Source organism: Bos mutus, chromosome X (genome assembly GCF_027580195.1).
Source record: "Bos mutus isolate GX-2022 chromosome X, NWIPB_WYAK_1.1, whole genome shotgun sequence".
Classification (NCBI taxonomy): domain Eukaryota; kingdom Metazoa; phylum Chordata; class Mammalia; order Artiodactyla; family Bovidae; genus Bos; species Bos mutus.
The window spans coordinates 51,204,067-51,219,421 of NC_091646.1; the positions used below are offsets into that span (position 1 = coordinate 51,204,067).

Sequence of the window (15,355 nt, forward strand, 5' to 3'; positions counted from 1 at the left end):
TTATATTCCTACCAGCAACATATGAGAGTTCCAGTTGTTCTTCATCTTTGTCAATACTTGGTATTGTCATTTAAAAAAATATTTTGGTCATTCTTTGATGTATGTAGTAGTATCTCATTAAAGGTAAACACACGGCCAATAAGTACATGAAGAGATGATCAACATTATTAGCCATCAGGGGAATGCAAAAAAAAGCAAAACACGAAGATACCATTTCATACCTACATGGGATGGCTATAATCCAAGAGATGGACAATAATGTGATTTGGGAACTCTCATATGCTACAGATGAGAATGACGGTAGTGCAGCTGAAGCAATTCCATTCCTTGGTATTACCCAAGAGAATAGAAGTGTCCAGACAAAAACTTGCACATGAATGTTTATAACAGCATCAGTCATTTGATTGTCAAAAAGTGGAAACTACCCACATAGCTGTCAACTGATGAATGGATAACTAAAATCTACCTTAACTATACAAAGGATTGAAATACTGATACATAGGTGCTCCTTGAAAACATCGTACTAAGTGAAAGAAGTCAGTTCCACAGGATAGTATATTATATACCATTTGTTCGAGGTGTCCAGTATAGGCAAATACATAGAGACAGTAAATCAGTGGTTCCCTGGAGTTGGTGGGGATAGGAGGATTGGAGGCTGATGGTTGTGAGATGTGGGGTTTCATTTTGGGGGTAATAAAAATGTTCTAAAATTGATTGTGGTAATGGATGTATAACTGTAAATATACCAAAAAATCATTGAAATGTACTTTGTGAGTGAATGGTACAGTATGTGAACTATATTATAAAGTTATTTTAAAATCACCAGAGTTTTAAATACACAATTCAGTAATTTTTAGTGAATACGCAGAGTTGTGCAGACATCAACACAAAACAGTTTTATAACATTTTTATCCATCAAAAAGATCCTTTGTGCCTGTTTGCATTTAATACTTATTCCCATCCTAACTGTAGGCAACCACTAACCTGCTTTCTTTCTCTTTAGACTTGTATTTTTGGTATATTTCATATGGATGGAATCATATCTTTTGGAATCATGCCCCTTTTGCATCTGGCTTCTTTTACTTAGGATCCAGTTTCTCCACAACCATGCTGCCACTTGTTATTGTCTGTATTATTTATCATAGCCACCCTAGTAGGTGTGTAGTGATGTCTTATTGTGGTTTTAATTCGCATTTTCCTAATGACTAATGATGTTAAACATTATCTTATGTGCTATAATTAGCCATTCCTGTATCTTTGGTGATATATGTAGTCAAATCTTTGCCCATTTTTAAATTGTTTAGTTGTTTTCTTATTGTTGACTTTTGAGTTCTTTTATATATTTTTGGTACAAAGCTTTTTTGTCAGATGATATACAGATATATTCTTCCAGTCTGTGGCTTGTGTTTTCACTTTCCTAACAGTGTCATTTGCAGAGCAAAAGTTCTTAATTTTGGTAAAGTCCAATTAATCAGTTTTTCTTTTATTATATTATACCTAAGTTCTCTTACTAACTCAAGGTCTTGACGATTTTCTCCTTGCTTCTAAAAGTTTTGAAGTTTTATTCTATATTTCTATCTTTGATCCATTTTGAGTTAATTATATCATAGAAGATCGGAGAAGGCAATGGCACCCCACTCCAGTACTTTTGCCTGGAAAATCCTATGGACGGAGGAGCCTGGTGGGCTACAGTCCATGGGGTTGCTAAGAGTCGGACATGACTGAGCGACTTCACTTTCACTTTCACTTTCATGCATTGGAGAAGGAAATGGTAACCCACTCCAGTGTTCTTGCCTGGAGAATCCCAGGGACGGCGGAGCCTGATGGGCTGCCATCATGGGGTCACACAGAGTTGGACATGACTGAAGCGACTTAGCAGCATATCATAGAAGATATGAGGTATAGGTTGAGGATCATTTTTTTTTCTTTTGCATATGGCTGTCAAGTGTTTCTTCCAGCACTTTTTGATAAAAACATTAATTTTTTCTGTATTGAGCTGCTCTTGCAACTTCGTCAAAAATCATATTTGTATGGGTCTCTTTCTGTGTGTTTTCTCTGTGTGTTTACATTTACTTTCCTCTATCTTTGTCTTCCTGCCTCTAATATTTCTTCTGTTCTTGCTCTTTCTCCTCTTTTCTGATTCTCTCTCCTATTTTCCCTTTTTCTGTCCCCTTTCTCAAAATGAAATGTATGTGTTAATATTTTTAGTTTAAAGGACAGTAAATATGAAGAATGTCTATTTTCTCTACAAGTAAGAAATTCCAAAAATGAAATAACTTTTTCACTGTAACTCAGTTTTTCTCAGTGAATTTGGGGTCTTAAAGAAAGATGGTGATCCCTCTTCCAAAACCATGTTTCAGGACTTTGCACCAGTGTTTTGACTTCTTTAAAAAAGAAGTTAGTCAAGGTAATTTCAAATTAGCATGCTAAAGAAGGTAAAGGTTTTATTTTTTTCTTCCATGCTTTTATTTCTCTCCTAAACTGTAAAATTGATTGTTGATGTTTTCCTATAAGGGGCAGTGGTCATTACTACTGGAGCCACAGATAACAGAAAAACAGTTTTGAAAGCAGCTTAATTTTACAGCTTCTCCAAAACCAGCTTTAGATCTATTATTTTTTTAAAAACACTTAGAAAAAGTAAGGATGAAATTAGATTTTGGCATTTAATTAATACTTGACAGTGGAATCAGGTAATGTGAGTGACCAGTCGTTTTTGAGGCTTACAAAGAACAGTCATATTTACTTTGGTTTTCTCAGAATTCAGAGCAGTTTTTTTCCAGAAAAGTGCCCTAAACATTGAATCACGCCTCTAGTGCTGTGCCACAGCATTTTAAATGTAGTCCATTAGAAAGTTTGTGGGTAAGATATTTTTCATTACACTTCATTTTACATTTTAATTGTTTGCATTTTCAGAGAAACACCCTTTTTTGCAATTTCTCTTTCTGTTAATGTTAATACAAAAGTTTGGAGACATTAGTCAAGAACTGTGTCAGTGTTTCCTAGCATAACTAATGGATTTAATTTCTGTCATCCTGAAAGTGACAGTCGCTCGGTCGTGTCCGGCTCTTTACGACTCCATGGACTATACAGTCCATGGAATTCTCCAGGACAGAATACTGTAGTTGGTAGCCTTTCCCTTTTCCAGGGGATCTTCCCAACCCAGGTCTCCTGCATTGCAGGTGGATTCTTTACCAGCTGAGCCTCCAGGGAAGCCCATTCTATGATCCTAGCAGAGGGTTATTATCTAGGAGAATTAAATAAGATTACTTAAATCTCATACCTGAAATAACTGCTTTGGCACTTTACTTGAGATGTGACCTCTACCACTTTAGATTAAGGGAGTCCGCCACCCCACCCCCAATTTCTTTGTTTTTTAAGATAGTACAAAAGCTTATTTAGTTAATTGTGTTCAGATTTTTTTTCCCCTCTCATCTCCATGAAACTATGAAGGGAGCAGGAAACTTGGGCAGAGACTGAAAATTCGGCAGAGGTCTTAAAGCAGTGTCATTTGGGCTGAGGTGCATCATACACACCTGAGCCTTATTGCAGTTCCTTTGCAACCTCGTGCAGCAGTTGCCTTGAATTAAGCTGCAAGCTCAGGTTCTTTTTGGTCAGAAAGCTCAGCTGCTTGTGAATACTTCTCTCAACCTTGGGCTGGTTGGGTTAATCCCACCGTTCCCCAACTGGGTAGCTCTGCAAGTTCCTTCTCCCTCTCATGTCTCCTTCTCAAATCAAGTTCTTTGTTTGTAGGAGCATCGGCTCTTCCTCTTCTTTTCACAGGGTCCTGACTTAGCCTGGGCAAGCCAGCCCGTTGCTTCTGCTCCTGAGAAGTGCCAAGATTCTGCAGCGCTGACTCCAACTGCCTTCTCATGCCTAGACTTTGGGCTGCTTTCCGGATACCTGCATAAGCAAGCCCTTGTCACTGCTACCTATTCCTCCCTGCGCTCTGCTTTTTCCTTCTTGCCACACGTGTGTTCCCTTCTCCCCCTGCCCACCTCTATCCCTTGTACACAATGCATAAAGGATGGAAAAAGTACTGCGGCCAGAAGCCTCTGAATGAGGCATCAATGGATGAATATTTAGGCAGCTTAGGGCTGTTTCGAAAGCTGACTGCCAAGGATGCCTCTTGCCTCTTTCGTGCTATTTCAGAGCAGGTAAAAGGAAAACAAATATACCTTTCCCATGCTAAGTTTTTGGAGTTTGAGACTTGGCACAGTACTGTAGCTGAAAGAACTGTAACCCACCAAAACAAAATTCCCTTCTCTTTTTCGTATTTAAAACATTACGTTCTCTCTGGTACTTAACTAGCTTGGTGTGTGCCTTTGCCGATTAGTTCAAATATATTGCTGTGCCTTTGTTGTCTTTTCTAAATGACACTTTGGAATGTAAGAGATAACATAATGGGGTTAAAAAATCTTTGAAATGTATCTTGATCCTTTATAAGCAACTCTGTGTTCCTCTAAACTTTATACCTAAGGAAAAATTTATAGATGGTGCCCATAAGTAGTAGAAGGGGGGAGCATGACAGAATCACCTCCTCAGTATCATTAAAGATGACAAAAACAGATTTTAGTAAGATCAGGACTTAATTTCTGAATTTCCTACATATGTTCTGAATGGAGGGGGAGGCTTGAGTATCTAGTTCATAGTCTTAAGTTAGAAGCTTCTATTTCAAATGACTGCTGACAGTGAGCTGGTCTTTCTCTTCTTCTTAGTTGTTTTGCAGCCAGGTCCATCACTTGGAAATCAGGAAGGCTTGTGTCTCATATATGAGAGAAAATCAACAAACTTTTGAATCTGTAAGTAGAATATATAACCAAGGAAGAGTTGTTTGTAGAATATGCAGCAGATAGGAAATGGATTTTGAGCACCTATGTATGAATATTGTGTCCTGCAGTCTCCTCTCAGTAGCAAATATTTAATTTTTCAGTTAGCTTCTTTTCCCCTGGGTAGCATACTTCTGGATCTCCTCCCAGAACTAGATTGGTTTGTACTCTAAAAATTATGAAAGCTAATCTTTATCCTTCCTACCATTTATCCCCCTCATACCCCAACAGTTACATTTTGACCATGTTATCCATTTCACGGTTTTCTTAAACAAGTAATCATAGTTCACAAAAGGTTTGGCTATGTTAATATTTTTAAACATGCATTTTAAAATTTGTACAAATGAGAACTTCTTTCTTAATTTTGTGCTCAATGATCATCAGTCAACTTGATGAATCATGTAAACTTAACTATAAGGAAACAAATTAGTCCCAAACATGTCTTTTCATGTGACAAACTGGTAATTGGAGCTCTTCCGCTAATTGATTGACTTTAAAACAACTTCTAGAACACAGCTTTGTATATGTTGAAGTGTAAGTTGGGGTATAAGTTGAAGTCTTGTTAACATGTTAACAAAATGAGGTTTTATCAAGGTCTGATTTGAAGTGTGCTTTTTCCTGTGGCTGTTACTTTTGCTGTTCTTTTTTTTTTTTTTAATACACTTCTAGCTGTTCCAGTGCTATTTGTTCTCCTGACTATACTGTGGATATTGGCCTGCTGTTCGAGGTTTACTCTTAATTTTCTCAATAGGTTTCAGTGAGTTGTAAAACTATGTGAAGCCTTCTTGATTTTGAAGCATTTTACCTTGAAGTTAATTAGTCTTCACCACACCTGGGGAAAGGGTTATTTGTGAAATTACTTCAAATGCAAGACCATGGTGTAAAGCACTGCATCTCAAATATTTTTGTGCATACCAATCACCTGGGGATCTTGTTAAAAAACAAATTCTGATTCAGTAGATCTGATCTGGGGCCCAAGATTTCTGCAGTTAACAAATTCCTGAGTGATGCTTCTGTTGTTCATGGACCACGTTTTGAGTAACAAAGATGTGGGTAAAATTTTAAAACCATTTGGATGAATCTCAGATTAATTAGGCAGAGTGAAAGAAGCCAGACCTTCCAAAAAGTACATGTTGTATGATTTTCTTTATATAAAACTGTAGAAAATACAAACTACAAACCAGTCTATAGAAAAACAGCAGATAGATCATTGGTTGCTTTGGGATCAGTGAAGTCATAGAGGCACACAAGGCAGCTCATGGGCGTGATGGACATACTATCACGATTGTCATGATGGTTTCATGGGTGCATACATATGTTGGAACTTAATTGTGTCATTTAAATATGTATGGTTTATTGTATGTCAGTTATACCTCAAAACTGTTTAAAAAGGTGGTTAAGAAAAATTGAAGTGATTTTTTTTAAGTCTAGTGATACACATGAATGGAACTAGATGTATATTATCTCATATTCCCTGAGATTAATTTTTATTGAGGTATATTTTATGTCTGATAAAATTCACCATTTTATGTTTTAGCGTTTTAAGTTTTGGCAATAATATACAGTCATACAGCTGCCACTGCAGTCAAGATATAAAAATATTTCCATCATCTAAAAGTTCCCTTTTGCTCTTTTTGAAACTAATAAAATTCCCTTTAAAGTTCCTCAGTTCAACTTTGTAAATGAATGTCTGCTGTCAAATTTTAAATACTTATTATGCTTGCTTGATTTATGCAAATTGTTGCTTAAGTTGGCATTTCAAAAGAAACTCAAAGGCATACCATTTGATGAAATGCACTGATATGTGAATAAGCCAGGACATTTTCTAAGATACTTTTAATAATAGTCCAGCTTTTCTCCATTCAACTTTTGTGTATGTGCAAATCTTCTTGAGGTGCTATGCAAAGTAGTCATTTAATATCCTAATTGTTCAGCTGAACAAAAACTCACTGGAGGATTATGTTGCAGAATATACTCAGATTTCAGTAATGCTATGTATTTGGTTAAGTCAAGTTTGTTTTATTTTTGAAGTATGTGGAGGGATCTTTTGAGAAATACCTGGAACGGTTGGGAGATCCCAAGGTAAGATCAAATATGGGGTTTAATCTTTTCAGAGTATTTGGAATAGTAGCCTAAATATCATTCAGCTGTGTCACTTGAGCTAGAGCCAATCTATTTTCTTAAGTAGCCAGCTGTGTTGAGTCAGATACTTCTTGCAAAACTTTAGAGGCTGGCGATTGACCTGTTGTTTTGTGTTGAATATTGAAAATTGTGTGCTAACAATTTTATCATCCATAGACTAGCGAAATTATACACTGCTCGGAAACAGGACTGACCTAAACCTTTTCACTTTAATGTGGGAGGGGGGTGGTAATGAATATTACTAGGAGGTCATTGTTTTTATTAAATAATTTCTCTGATTTGTAGTTATCTTTCTTTTATGTGTGACTAAGATTCATAAACATATTTAATTAAAAAATAATTTTATGTGATTAAATTGCATAGTTCTAGACTTAACACATTTACTAAATACCTTGTTAGCTTCTATTCTTACACTAATTGCATTTTTATTGTGCCTTTTAAATCTCCCATATTACTGTCCTTATAGCAAACTAAGATCTTTAAGTCGACTTTTTTTTTTTCAGAATAAGTTTATGTTAATAAATAACTATCACAGTATCCCAAGCTCAAAGAAAGTTATAGTGTGTTGTACAACTTTTTCATCTAAAATAGTGTTAAGCACCTAAAAAAAAATTGTTGAACTTGCAAAAACTTCTACCTCCTAGGTACAGAATGTTTTTAAAAAGTTTATGTACTCTTTATGTTTAGGAAAGTGCTGGCCAGCTGGAAATAAGAGCTCTTTCTCTAATTTATAAGTAAGTTGAATCTGTTTGTTGAGAGAGAGAGAGAGAGAGAGAGAGTGTGTGTATTAAGATTTCTAATAGAGTCCCTCAATGATTGAGAATATTTGAGGTTTGATATATTGATATGTAAAATGAAGCAGTGTAAGCAAAGTCAATGACATAATTTGTGTCCATTTGAATGGGATAATAAAGGGTTTTAAGAATTGCCAGTATTATTCCTTTAGAAAATCAGAATACTCTAGAATTTTTGTATATTTAACTTTGTGCCTCTTGTGCATGCATGCTCTATGGGGCAATATCACTTCCAACAGGGTAGAAATTGTTTCCTGAGGACAAAAAGATACTAGATATTACATTGGTTTATGATCCTTCAAAGGATTACGGTTCATAAACATATGATTGTAGCGTGTGTGTGTGTGTGTATATATATACACACACACAAACTAGATATATATTTGTTGTAATAAATTTTTATAAGGAAATTAAGAAAAGTATTTCTTTGTTCTTTAGAGAAGCAGTAATGGTGTAAAAATTTGAAGGACACTGCTCTATTGCTTTGCGGAGAAGACAGTGGCACTCCACTCCAGTACTCTTGCCTGGAAAATCCCATGGATGGAGGGGCCTGGTAGGCTGCAGTCCATGGGGTCGCTAGGAGTTGGATACGACTGAGCGACTTAACTTTCACTTTTCACTTTCATGCATTGGAGAAGGAAATGACAACCCACTCCAGTGTTCTTGCCTGGAGAATCCCAGGGACAGGGAGCCTGGTGGACTGCCATCTATGGGGTTGCACAGAGTCGGATACGACTGAAGCGACTTAGCAGCAGCAGCAGCTCTATTGCTTTGAAAGTTCTGTTTAGGTCTTTAAAACTGCAAAGTAGCATTTCTGAAAGCATAGGCTTTTGAAAATAGCTATAAAATGTGGGTTGTAGGGAATCTTGTTCATTTAAGGAGTTGGATCTGTGGATGACTTCTTCATTCTTAGGATGTGAGATGGAACATACCTTGATAGAGTCAGAACTGTCTTGTATGGGAACTTGTTCAAAGGTAGTGTTTTGCAGTCTGCTTATCCTTCACTAAATCCAGCAAGAAGTAATACAGAAGAGGTATTGAGCAGGTAGCTAATCAGATGATGCTTTTAAATAGGGAACCAGTTTTTAAATTGGCCTTCTTTTTGTTTTTGTATGGCTCTAGCTAAGAATGCTTTATAAAATTTTTTAAATGGTTTAAAAAAATCAAAAGAAGAATAACATTTCATGGCATATGAAAATTATGTAAAAGTCAAATTTCAGTGTCCATAAATAAAGCATTATTGGAACATAATCATGTACATTTGTTTATACATTGTCTATGGCTGCTTTCAGGCTAGAAAGTCAAAGTTAAGTAAATCATATAGCCTGCAAAAGCCATATATTTGTTATCTGGTCATTTACCAAGAAAATTTTTCATTTACCAAGAAAATTTTGCCAACCCCTACTTTAAATAAATAGCCTCCAAAACTTACAGATATTCATACAGTGGGAAGTTTATCTTCTTTACTCCTCCTTTCCTCAAATTAAAATGCATTTTTAAAATGCATAGGACTTTAGGGACAGTTAGCTGCTGCTAAGTCGCTTCAGTCGTGTCCGACTCTGTGCGACCCCGTAGACGGCAGGCCACCAGGCTCCCCCGTCCCTGGGATTCTCCAGGCAAGAACACTGGAGTAGGTTGCCATTTCCTTCTCCGATGCATGAAAGTGAAAAGTGAAAGTGAAGTCCCTCAGTCATGTCCGACTCATAGCGACCCCATGGACGGCAGCCTACCAGGCTCCTCCGCCCATGGGATTTTCCAGGCAAGAGTACTGGAGTGGGGTGCCATTGCCTTCTCCGGGGACAGTTAGCTAGCTATGCTGAATTAAAATTTAACCTCTTAAGCATTTGAGTTATTTTATATGAACAAAGTAGGCAGTTTAAAAGCACAACTATTTGTTCCTATAACTATTTCTTGTGTATACTAAATTGTCTCTTCTCATCCATCTTTGTTTTCTACACATGTAGTCGGGATTTCATTCTTTATCGCTATCCTGGCAAGCCTCCAACTTCTGTCACAGATAATGGCTATGAAGACAAGGTAAGAAGATAAGTGAGTGTTTACTAAAATAAAAAATTGAATGATACTACCAGTTTGCTATCAACAAATCATCCTTTTTTAAACCAATTAATGAAAAATAAGCACAGTCTAAAAGCCAAGCTTTTTTACAAGCAAGCCTTTTCATCTCCTGTTAGCCTTAGTATTGTTAGCTATCTTTCTGAACAACCTGATCCTGTCACCCCTCTGTAGTAGGAAAAAACCCACCCAAAACCCTAATTGACTATTCATTGATTAGAAGATAGGATCAAACTCTGAAGCAAGACATTCAGTGCCCTTATTGTTGTTCAGTCGCTCAGTTGTTTCAGACTCTTTGTGACCCCATGGACTGCAGCACGCCAGGCTTCCCTGTCTTTCACCATCTCCTGGAGCTTGCTCAAACTCATATCCATTGAGTCAGTGATGCCATCCCAACTGTCTCCTCCTCTGTCTTCCCCTTGTCCTACCATCAATCTTTTCCAGCATCAGTCTTTTCCAGTGAGTCAGCTCTTTTCATCAGGTATTGGAGCTTCAGCTTTAGCATCAGTCCCTCCACTGAATATTCAGGACTGATCTCCTTTAGGATGGACTGGATAGATCTCCTTGCAGTCCAAGGGACTCTCAAGAGTCTTCTCCAACACCACAGTTCAAAAGCATCAATTCTTCAGTGCTCAGCTTTCTTTATGGTCCAATTCTCACATCCGTACATGACTACTGGAAAACCCATAGTTTTGACTACAGACATTTGTCAGTAAAGTAAGTCTCTGCTTTTTAATATGCTGTTTAGGTTTGTCATAGCTTTTCTTCCAAGGAGCAAGCATCTTTTAACTTCAAGGCTGCAGTCACCATCTTCAGTGATTTTGGAGCCCAAAAAAAAGTCTGTCACTGTTTCCACTGTTTTCCCATCTATTTGCCATGAAGTGATGGGAACAGATGCCATGATCTTAGTTTTTTGAATGTTGAATTTTAAGCCAGCTTTTTCACTTTCCTCTTTCACCTTCATCAAGAGGCTCTTTAGTTCCTCTTCACTTTTTGCCAGGGTCCCAAACCTTCTCTCCAGCTTCATTGTCCTTCAGCCTTAGTATATTGTGAGGCCAGAGTGTCCAGCTTTCATGATTTCCTATGTATCTAAAATGTCAGTTTCTTTGAAACCTTACCGACTCGCCTGGAGTTATTTCCTCCCTTTTTGTTCCCCTAGCATCACCCAGGTAATTATAGTGTTTATCACCTTATATATGTTTTCATGTCTGTTTTTCTTATTAGTCTGAAAGTTTCTTAAGTATAGGGACATTGTGCTAAACTACTGTCTAGTAAAGTGCCTGGAAAAATAGTAGGAGGTTGTTGTGTTGGTTGAGAACTCTCAGCAGGTAAACAAGTTGTTTTTCAGCATACAGCTTTTCTTCCAAAGAGTTTTTAAGAACACCCTTCTATCCACATGATTTTATTAGTGAATACAGATTACACAGTACTTGAGTCTTGTCTGTTTCATACCATAGAGCAAAATTCAGGCAGCATTTTGATAGTAAGAAAAGACTAGACAGTGGTAGAACTGTTAGAATATTACATTAGTCTAGATAGAAGACCTGAACTAGGCAAGTGGCATTAAGAATAAAAAAGACTGAATAGGATGCAAGAGATAACTTCAATTGTAAGTATAAAGTGGAACATGTTAATTATTTTACCAATGTGTGCTAAGTCGCTTCAGTTGTGTCCGACTCTTTGTGACCCCATGGACTGTAGCCCGCCAGGGTCCTCTCCATGGGATTCTCTAGGCAAGAATACTGGAGTGGGTTGCCATTTCCTTCTCCAGGGGATCTTCCTGACCCGGGATTGAACTCGTGTTTTTTATGTCTCCTGCACTGGCAGGCAGATTCTTTACCACTAGCACCACCTGCAAAGTCAAGTACTTCCCTTTTTTTTTTTTTCATCAATAGTATTTAAAATACTATTTTACCAGTAGTACTGCCAATTTGTTCAGTAAACATTAAGCCCCTATAGTGTACCAGGCAATTGACTGGGCTTTGGGGATACCAAAATTAATAAAGCAGAATCCTTGCCCTTTTCTTATGAAGACAGACATGTAAATGATACAGTGCAGTGATATATTTTATAATAGAAATATTTGCAAGGAGCATAGAAGAAAAAGCCCTTCACTGTGCTTGAGGGAGTACAGAAAGTTTCATGGTAGTTGTGATATTTAAGTGAAATATCCAAAAAATGAATCTAACAAGTATGAAGGGCAGTCTATTCAGAGGAAACACTATATGCAAAGGCATAGAAGCAAGAGTTAATTTGTTAGCTGATTCCTTCAATCTCTAATTTTTTCAAACAATTTAAAGGCCAGGCTTACTAACCAAATTATTTCAGTAAAAATGCTCCCTGGATCCATATGATGGAATCTGTTTATATAAATCTGTCTAAGACCTTTTTGAATTTTTGTTCAAAAACCTCTAATCTTGTGTAAGGGATGTAATCCCAAGTGATCAAGTCTATTTCATTTTGAAGCCACTTCTGGCATCACCAACCTGAGGTAACAAAGAGAATTCTCTGTGATCTATAAGAGGATAGTGTCACCAAGTTTCCTTAGTAGAAAATTATCGTAAACACTCTTCTTTTCTACTTTCCTACACTACCCTGGCTAATTTCTCCCAGTAAACCAGTTCTCTGACCCCAGGTCTATTATTCTTCCCTAGTCTTTTTTTTTTTTTGAAATCACAACTCTATCAATATAATCCATTTCAAAGTTCTGAGAGGGCATATCAAGCTAAAGTAAAACACAAAAAATTTAAGTTGCAAAGTTTCACCCACCCCAGGCAGTATTTGCATTTAAGAGAAGGTTTAGTAGTATTGCTCCTATATAGCATATTGGTACACTGCTATAAAATACAGTGAACAACATTTTGAATAAATTGAAATTCTTCCCCTATAGTCTTAAGTTTGGGATTTTGGTGTATTTGTCCTGTTTTCTCCATTTTTAGAAGTTAAGCTATATCTTTTGACTTCTGTTAGGATTTCTGTTATATTCACTCAATTTGTAAAAGTTCCCATCTTTTGCAAATTTATAAATCAGGACTTGTGTGGTATATTATCAGGAATGTTATTGAGGCTGAGAGTGTTACCTTAGTAGTGGTTTTTTTTTTTTTTTGCAGTTTATTTTTCTTACTGATTTCTAATCTCAGCATTGTGGTTAAAAGAGATGCTTGATATGATTTCAGTTTTCTTAAATTTACCAACACTTGATTTGTGGATGAAGATGTGATCTCTCCTGGAGAGTGTTCTGTATGCACTTGAGAAGAAAGTGTGTCTTGCCACTTTTGGGTAGAATGTCCTGTAAATGTCAGTTAAGTCCGACTGGTTTGTTGTGCCATTTAAAGCTTGTGTTTCCTTATTTATTTTCTGACTGCATGGTTTGTCCATTGGTGTAAGTGGCGTGTTACAATTCCCCACTATTGTGTTGCTGTATTTCCCCTTCTACGACTATTAGTATTTGCCTTATGTATTGAGGTGCTCTTGACATTTAAAAGTAACTGTCTTACCTCCCTTAGCACGATTATCTCTAGATCCATTCATGCTGCTGCAAATGCTATTGTTTCATTCTTTTTTTTTGTCTGAGTAATGTGCTGGGGGATGTGTGTGTGTGTATAAACCACATCTTTTTGGAAATCAACCACATACAAAGATGGTAAGAAGGTTAAAAGACAAAGTAGTGAAATATCTATATCCATAATCAGTTAAGGGATACACAAAATAGATGTAAAATATGATGTCAAAACAGTAGTGAGGGGAGAAGGGTAAAAATGCAGTTGATAAGATGCATCTGGAATTAAGAGATCAGCAGTTTAAAATCATCACGTATATGTAGAGAGATTGCCGTATATAAATTTAATGCTAACTGTAAACCAGAAATCTATAATAGATACACTCACATAATAGAGAAAACAATCCAAATGTTAAGATTAGAGGAAGTCATTGGCTCATAAGGGAAGAGAACAGAAGGAACAAAAAATTACAAAAACAACTTCAAAACAGTTAAAAAAGAATAAAAGGATGGAAAATTGTGTCAAGTATCTGGAGTAACTTAAACTCTAGTATACTGCTAGTATGAGTATAAATTGCATAACCACTTTGGAAAATATTTTTTTATGGACATGGTTGGTTTACTGTATTGTGCTAGTTTCAGGTGTGCAGTGGGGTGATTCAGTTATATATATATATATATATATATATATATATATATATATATATATATATATATATGTATATTTATTTTTCAGATTCTTTTCACTTAAAAAAAAAAAAGTAAAAAAATAAAGGTCACTGTCCAGAAAATGTTTTAATGGCATACAGGTTTCATTTATCTGTATTTAGATTTTAAAAGTTGCTTTTTTCCCAGCTCTATTGAGATTTAATTGACATATATGCTAAGTGAAGTGAGTCAAATAGAGAAAGACAAATACTGTATGATATCACATGTGGAATCTGAAAGTTACTTTTTTTAAAAAGCAAATATATTTAATTTTTGATTTCTGATTAGCAGCTTCAAATATTTCAGGGTTGTAAGATGTCTAACATTAACTTTACTTGCTGTGTGTTTTTTTTCAGATTCTACTCTGCTATTCAAGTAATGGTCATTATGATTCAGTGTACTCAAAGCAATTTCAGTCAAGTGCAGCTGTTTGTCAAGGTATGTGAAGGCTTTATAAATGTTTGGGTGTGCTTTCAGATGGTTTGTTGCCAATCTTCAAATTGGGGGGTCTACCATAAATAGCTCTTCTAAAACTTTGTTGGTGCCTGTTGAATTTGTATACTGGATTATAGCTATTTTCACTTTGTTATGAAAAACTCTTATTTGACAACTGGAGTCTTGATTATTTGTTTTTCCTTTAGCTGTATTGTATGAAATTCTCTATAAAGATGTGTTTGTTGTGGATGAAGAAGAGTTGAAGACTGCAGTTGAGTTGTTTCGAAGTGGTTCCAAGAAGAACAGGAACAATGCTGTGACTGGCAATGAGGATGTCCATATTGACTACAAGAGTTCAATTCAAGATAGGTAACAAAGGGAAAAGGGATGTCAGCTATAGGATCATCTTGTTTCTGTGCATCATTTGAAATTGGAAGGGACCTGGCAGGCTTGTGATTTAGACTATTTCTATACAGTCATCTCTCAACATTTGCAGGGGATTGGTGCCAGGACCCCTGCAAACACCAAAACGCTCAATGCTCAAGTCCCTTAAATAAAGTGTAGTATGTGCAGTCGGCCCTCTCCATATCCATTGGCTCTGCATCCACAGGTTCAACCAGTTCCATCTGCAGTTGTTTGAATCTGAGAATGTGGAACCTGCTGAAATGAAGGGGCCAACTTCATGTACACACACATGTATGTATATATGTATGCTCTTATGTACAGGGATATACATTTTTTTAATGGGAGAAGAGACATTTTACCAAAAGATACATTGCATTGTGAAACACTCAGGCTTTGGGTGTTTGATCCAAGTCAGAATCATTCTTTATTCCTGTTCTCCTGTTAATCTGTCTTGTGTCAATTTTTAGTCCATC

General features: G+C 36.5%; 1 protein-coding gene across 5 annotated transcripts in view; it reads left to right on the top strand.

Annotated features, from left to right (window-relative positions):
- LOC102276206 (ALG13 UDP-N-acetylglucosaminyltransferase subunit) overlaps nucleotides 1-15,355 on the top strand; it is a 72,324-nt gene that overhangs the window by 14,160 nt on the left and 42,809 nt on the right. For 3 of the 5 annotated variants that reach the window (XM_014480780.2, XM_070366447.1, XM_070366449.1), the window contains exons 1-7: nucleotides 20-4,154; nucleotides 4,716-4,799; nucleotides 6,858-6,908; nucleotides 7,656-7,702; nucleotides 9,727-9,799; nucleotides 14,399-14,480; nucleotides 14,684-14,846. In XM_014480780.2, the coding sequence (XP_014336266.2) occupies nucleotides 4,014-4,154; nucleotides 4,716-4,799; nucleotides 6,858-6,908; nucleotides 7,656-7,702; nucleotides 9,727-9,799; nucleotides 14,399-14,480; nucleotides 14,684-14,846 (641 nt within the window). In that variant the 5' untranslated portion in view covers nucleotides 20-4,013. Of the gene's footprint in view, nucleotides 1-19; nucleotides 4,155-4,715; nucleotides 4,800-6,857; nucleotides 6,909-7,655; nucleotides 7,703-9,726; nucleotides 9,800-14,398; nucleotides 14,481-14,683; nucleotides 14,847-15,355 lie in introns of those variants that run through there. The other 2 variants (XM_070366450.1, XM_070366448.1) reach the window with 2 other exon arrangements.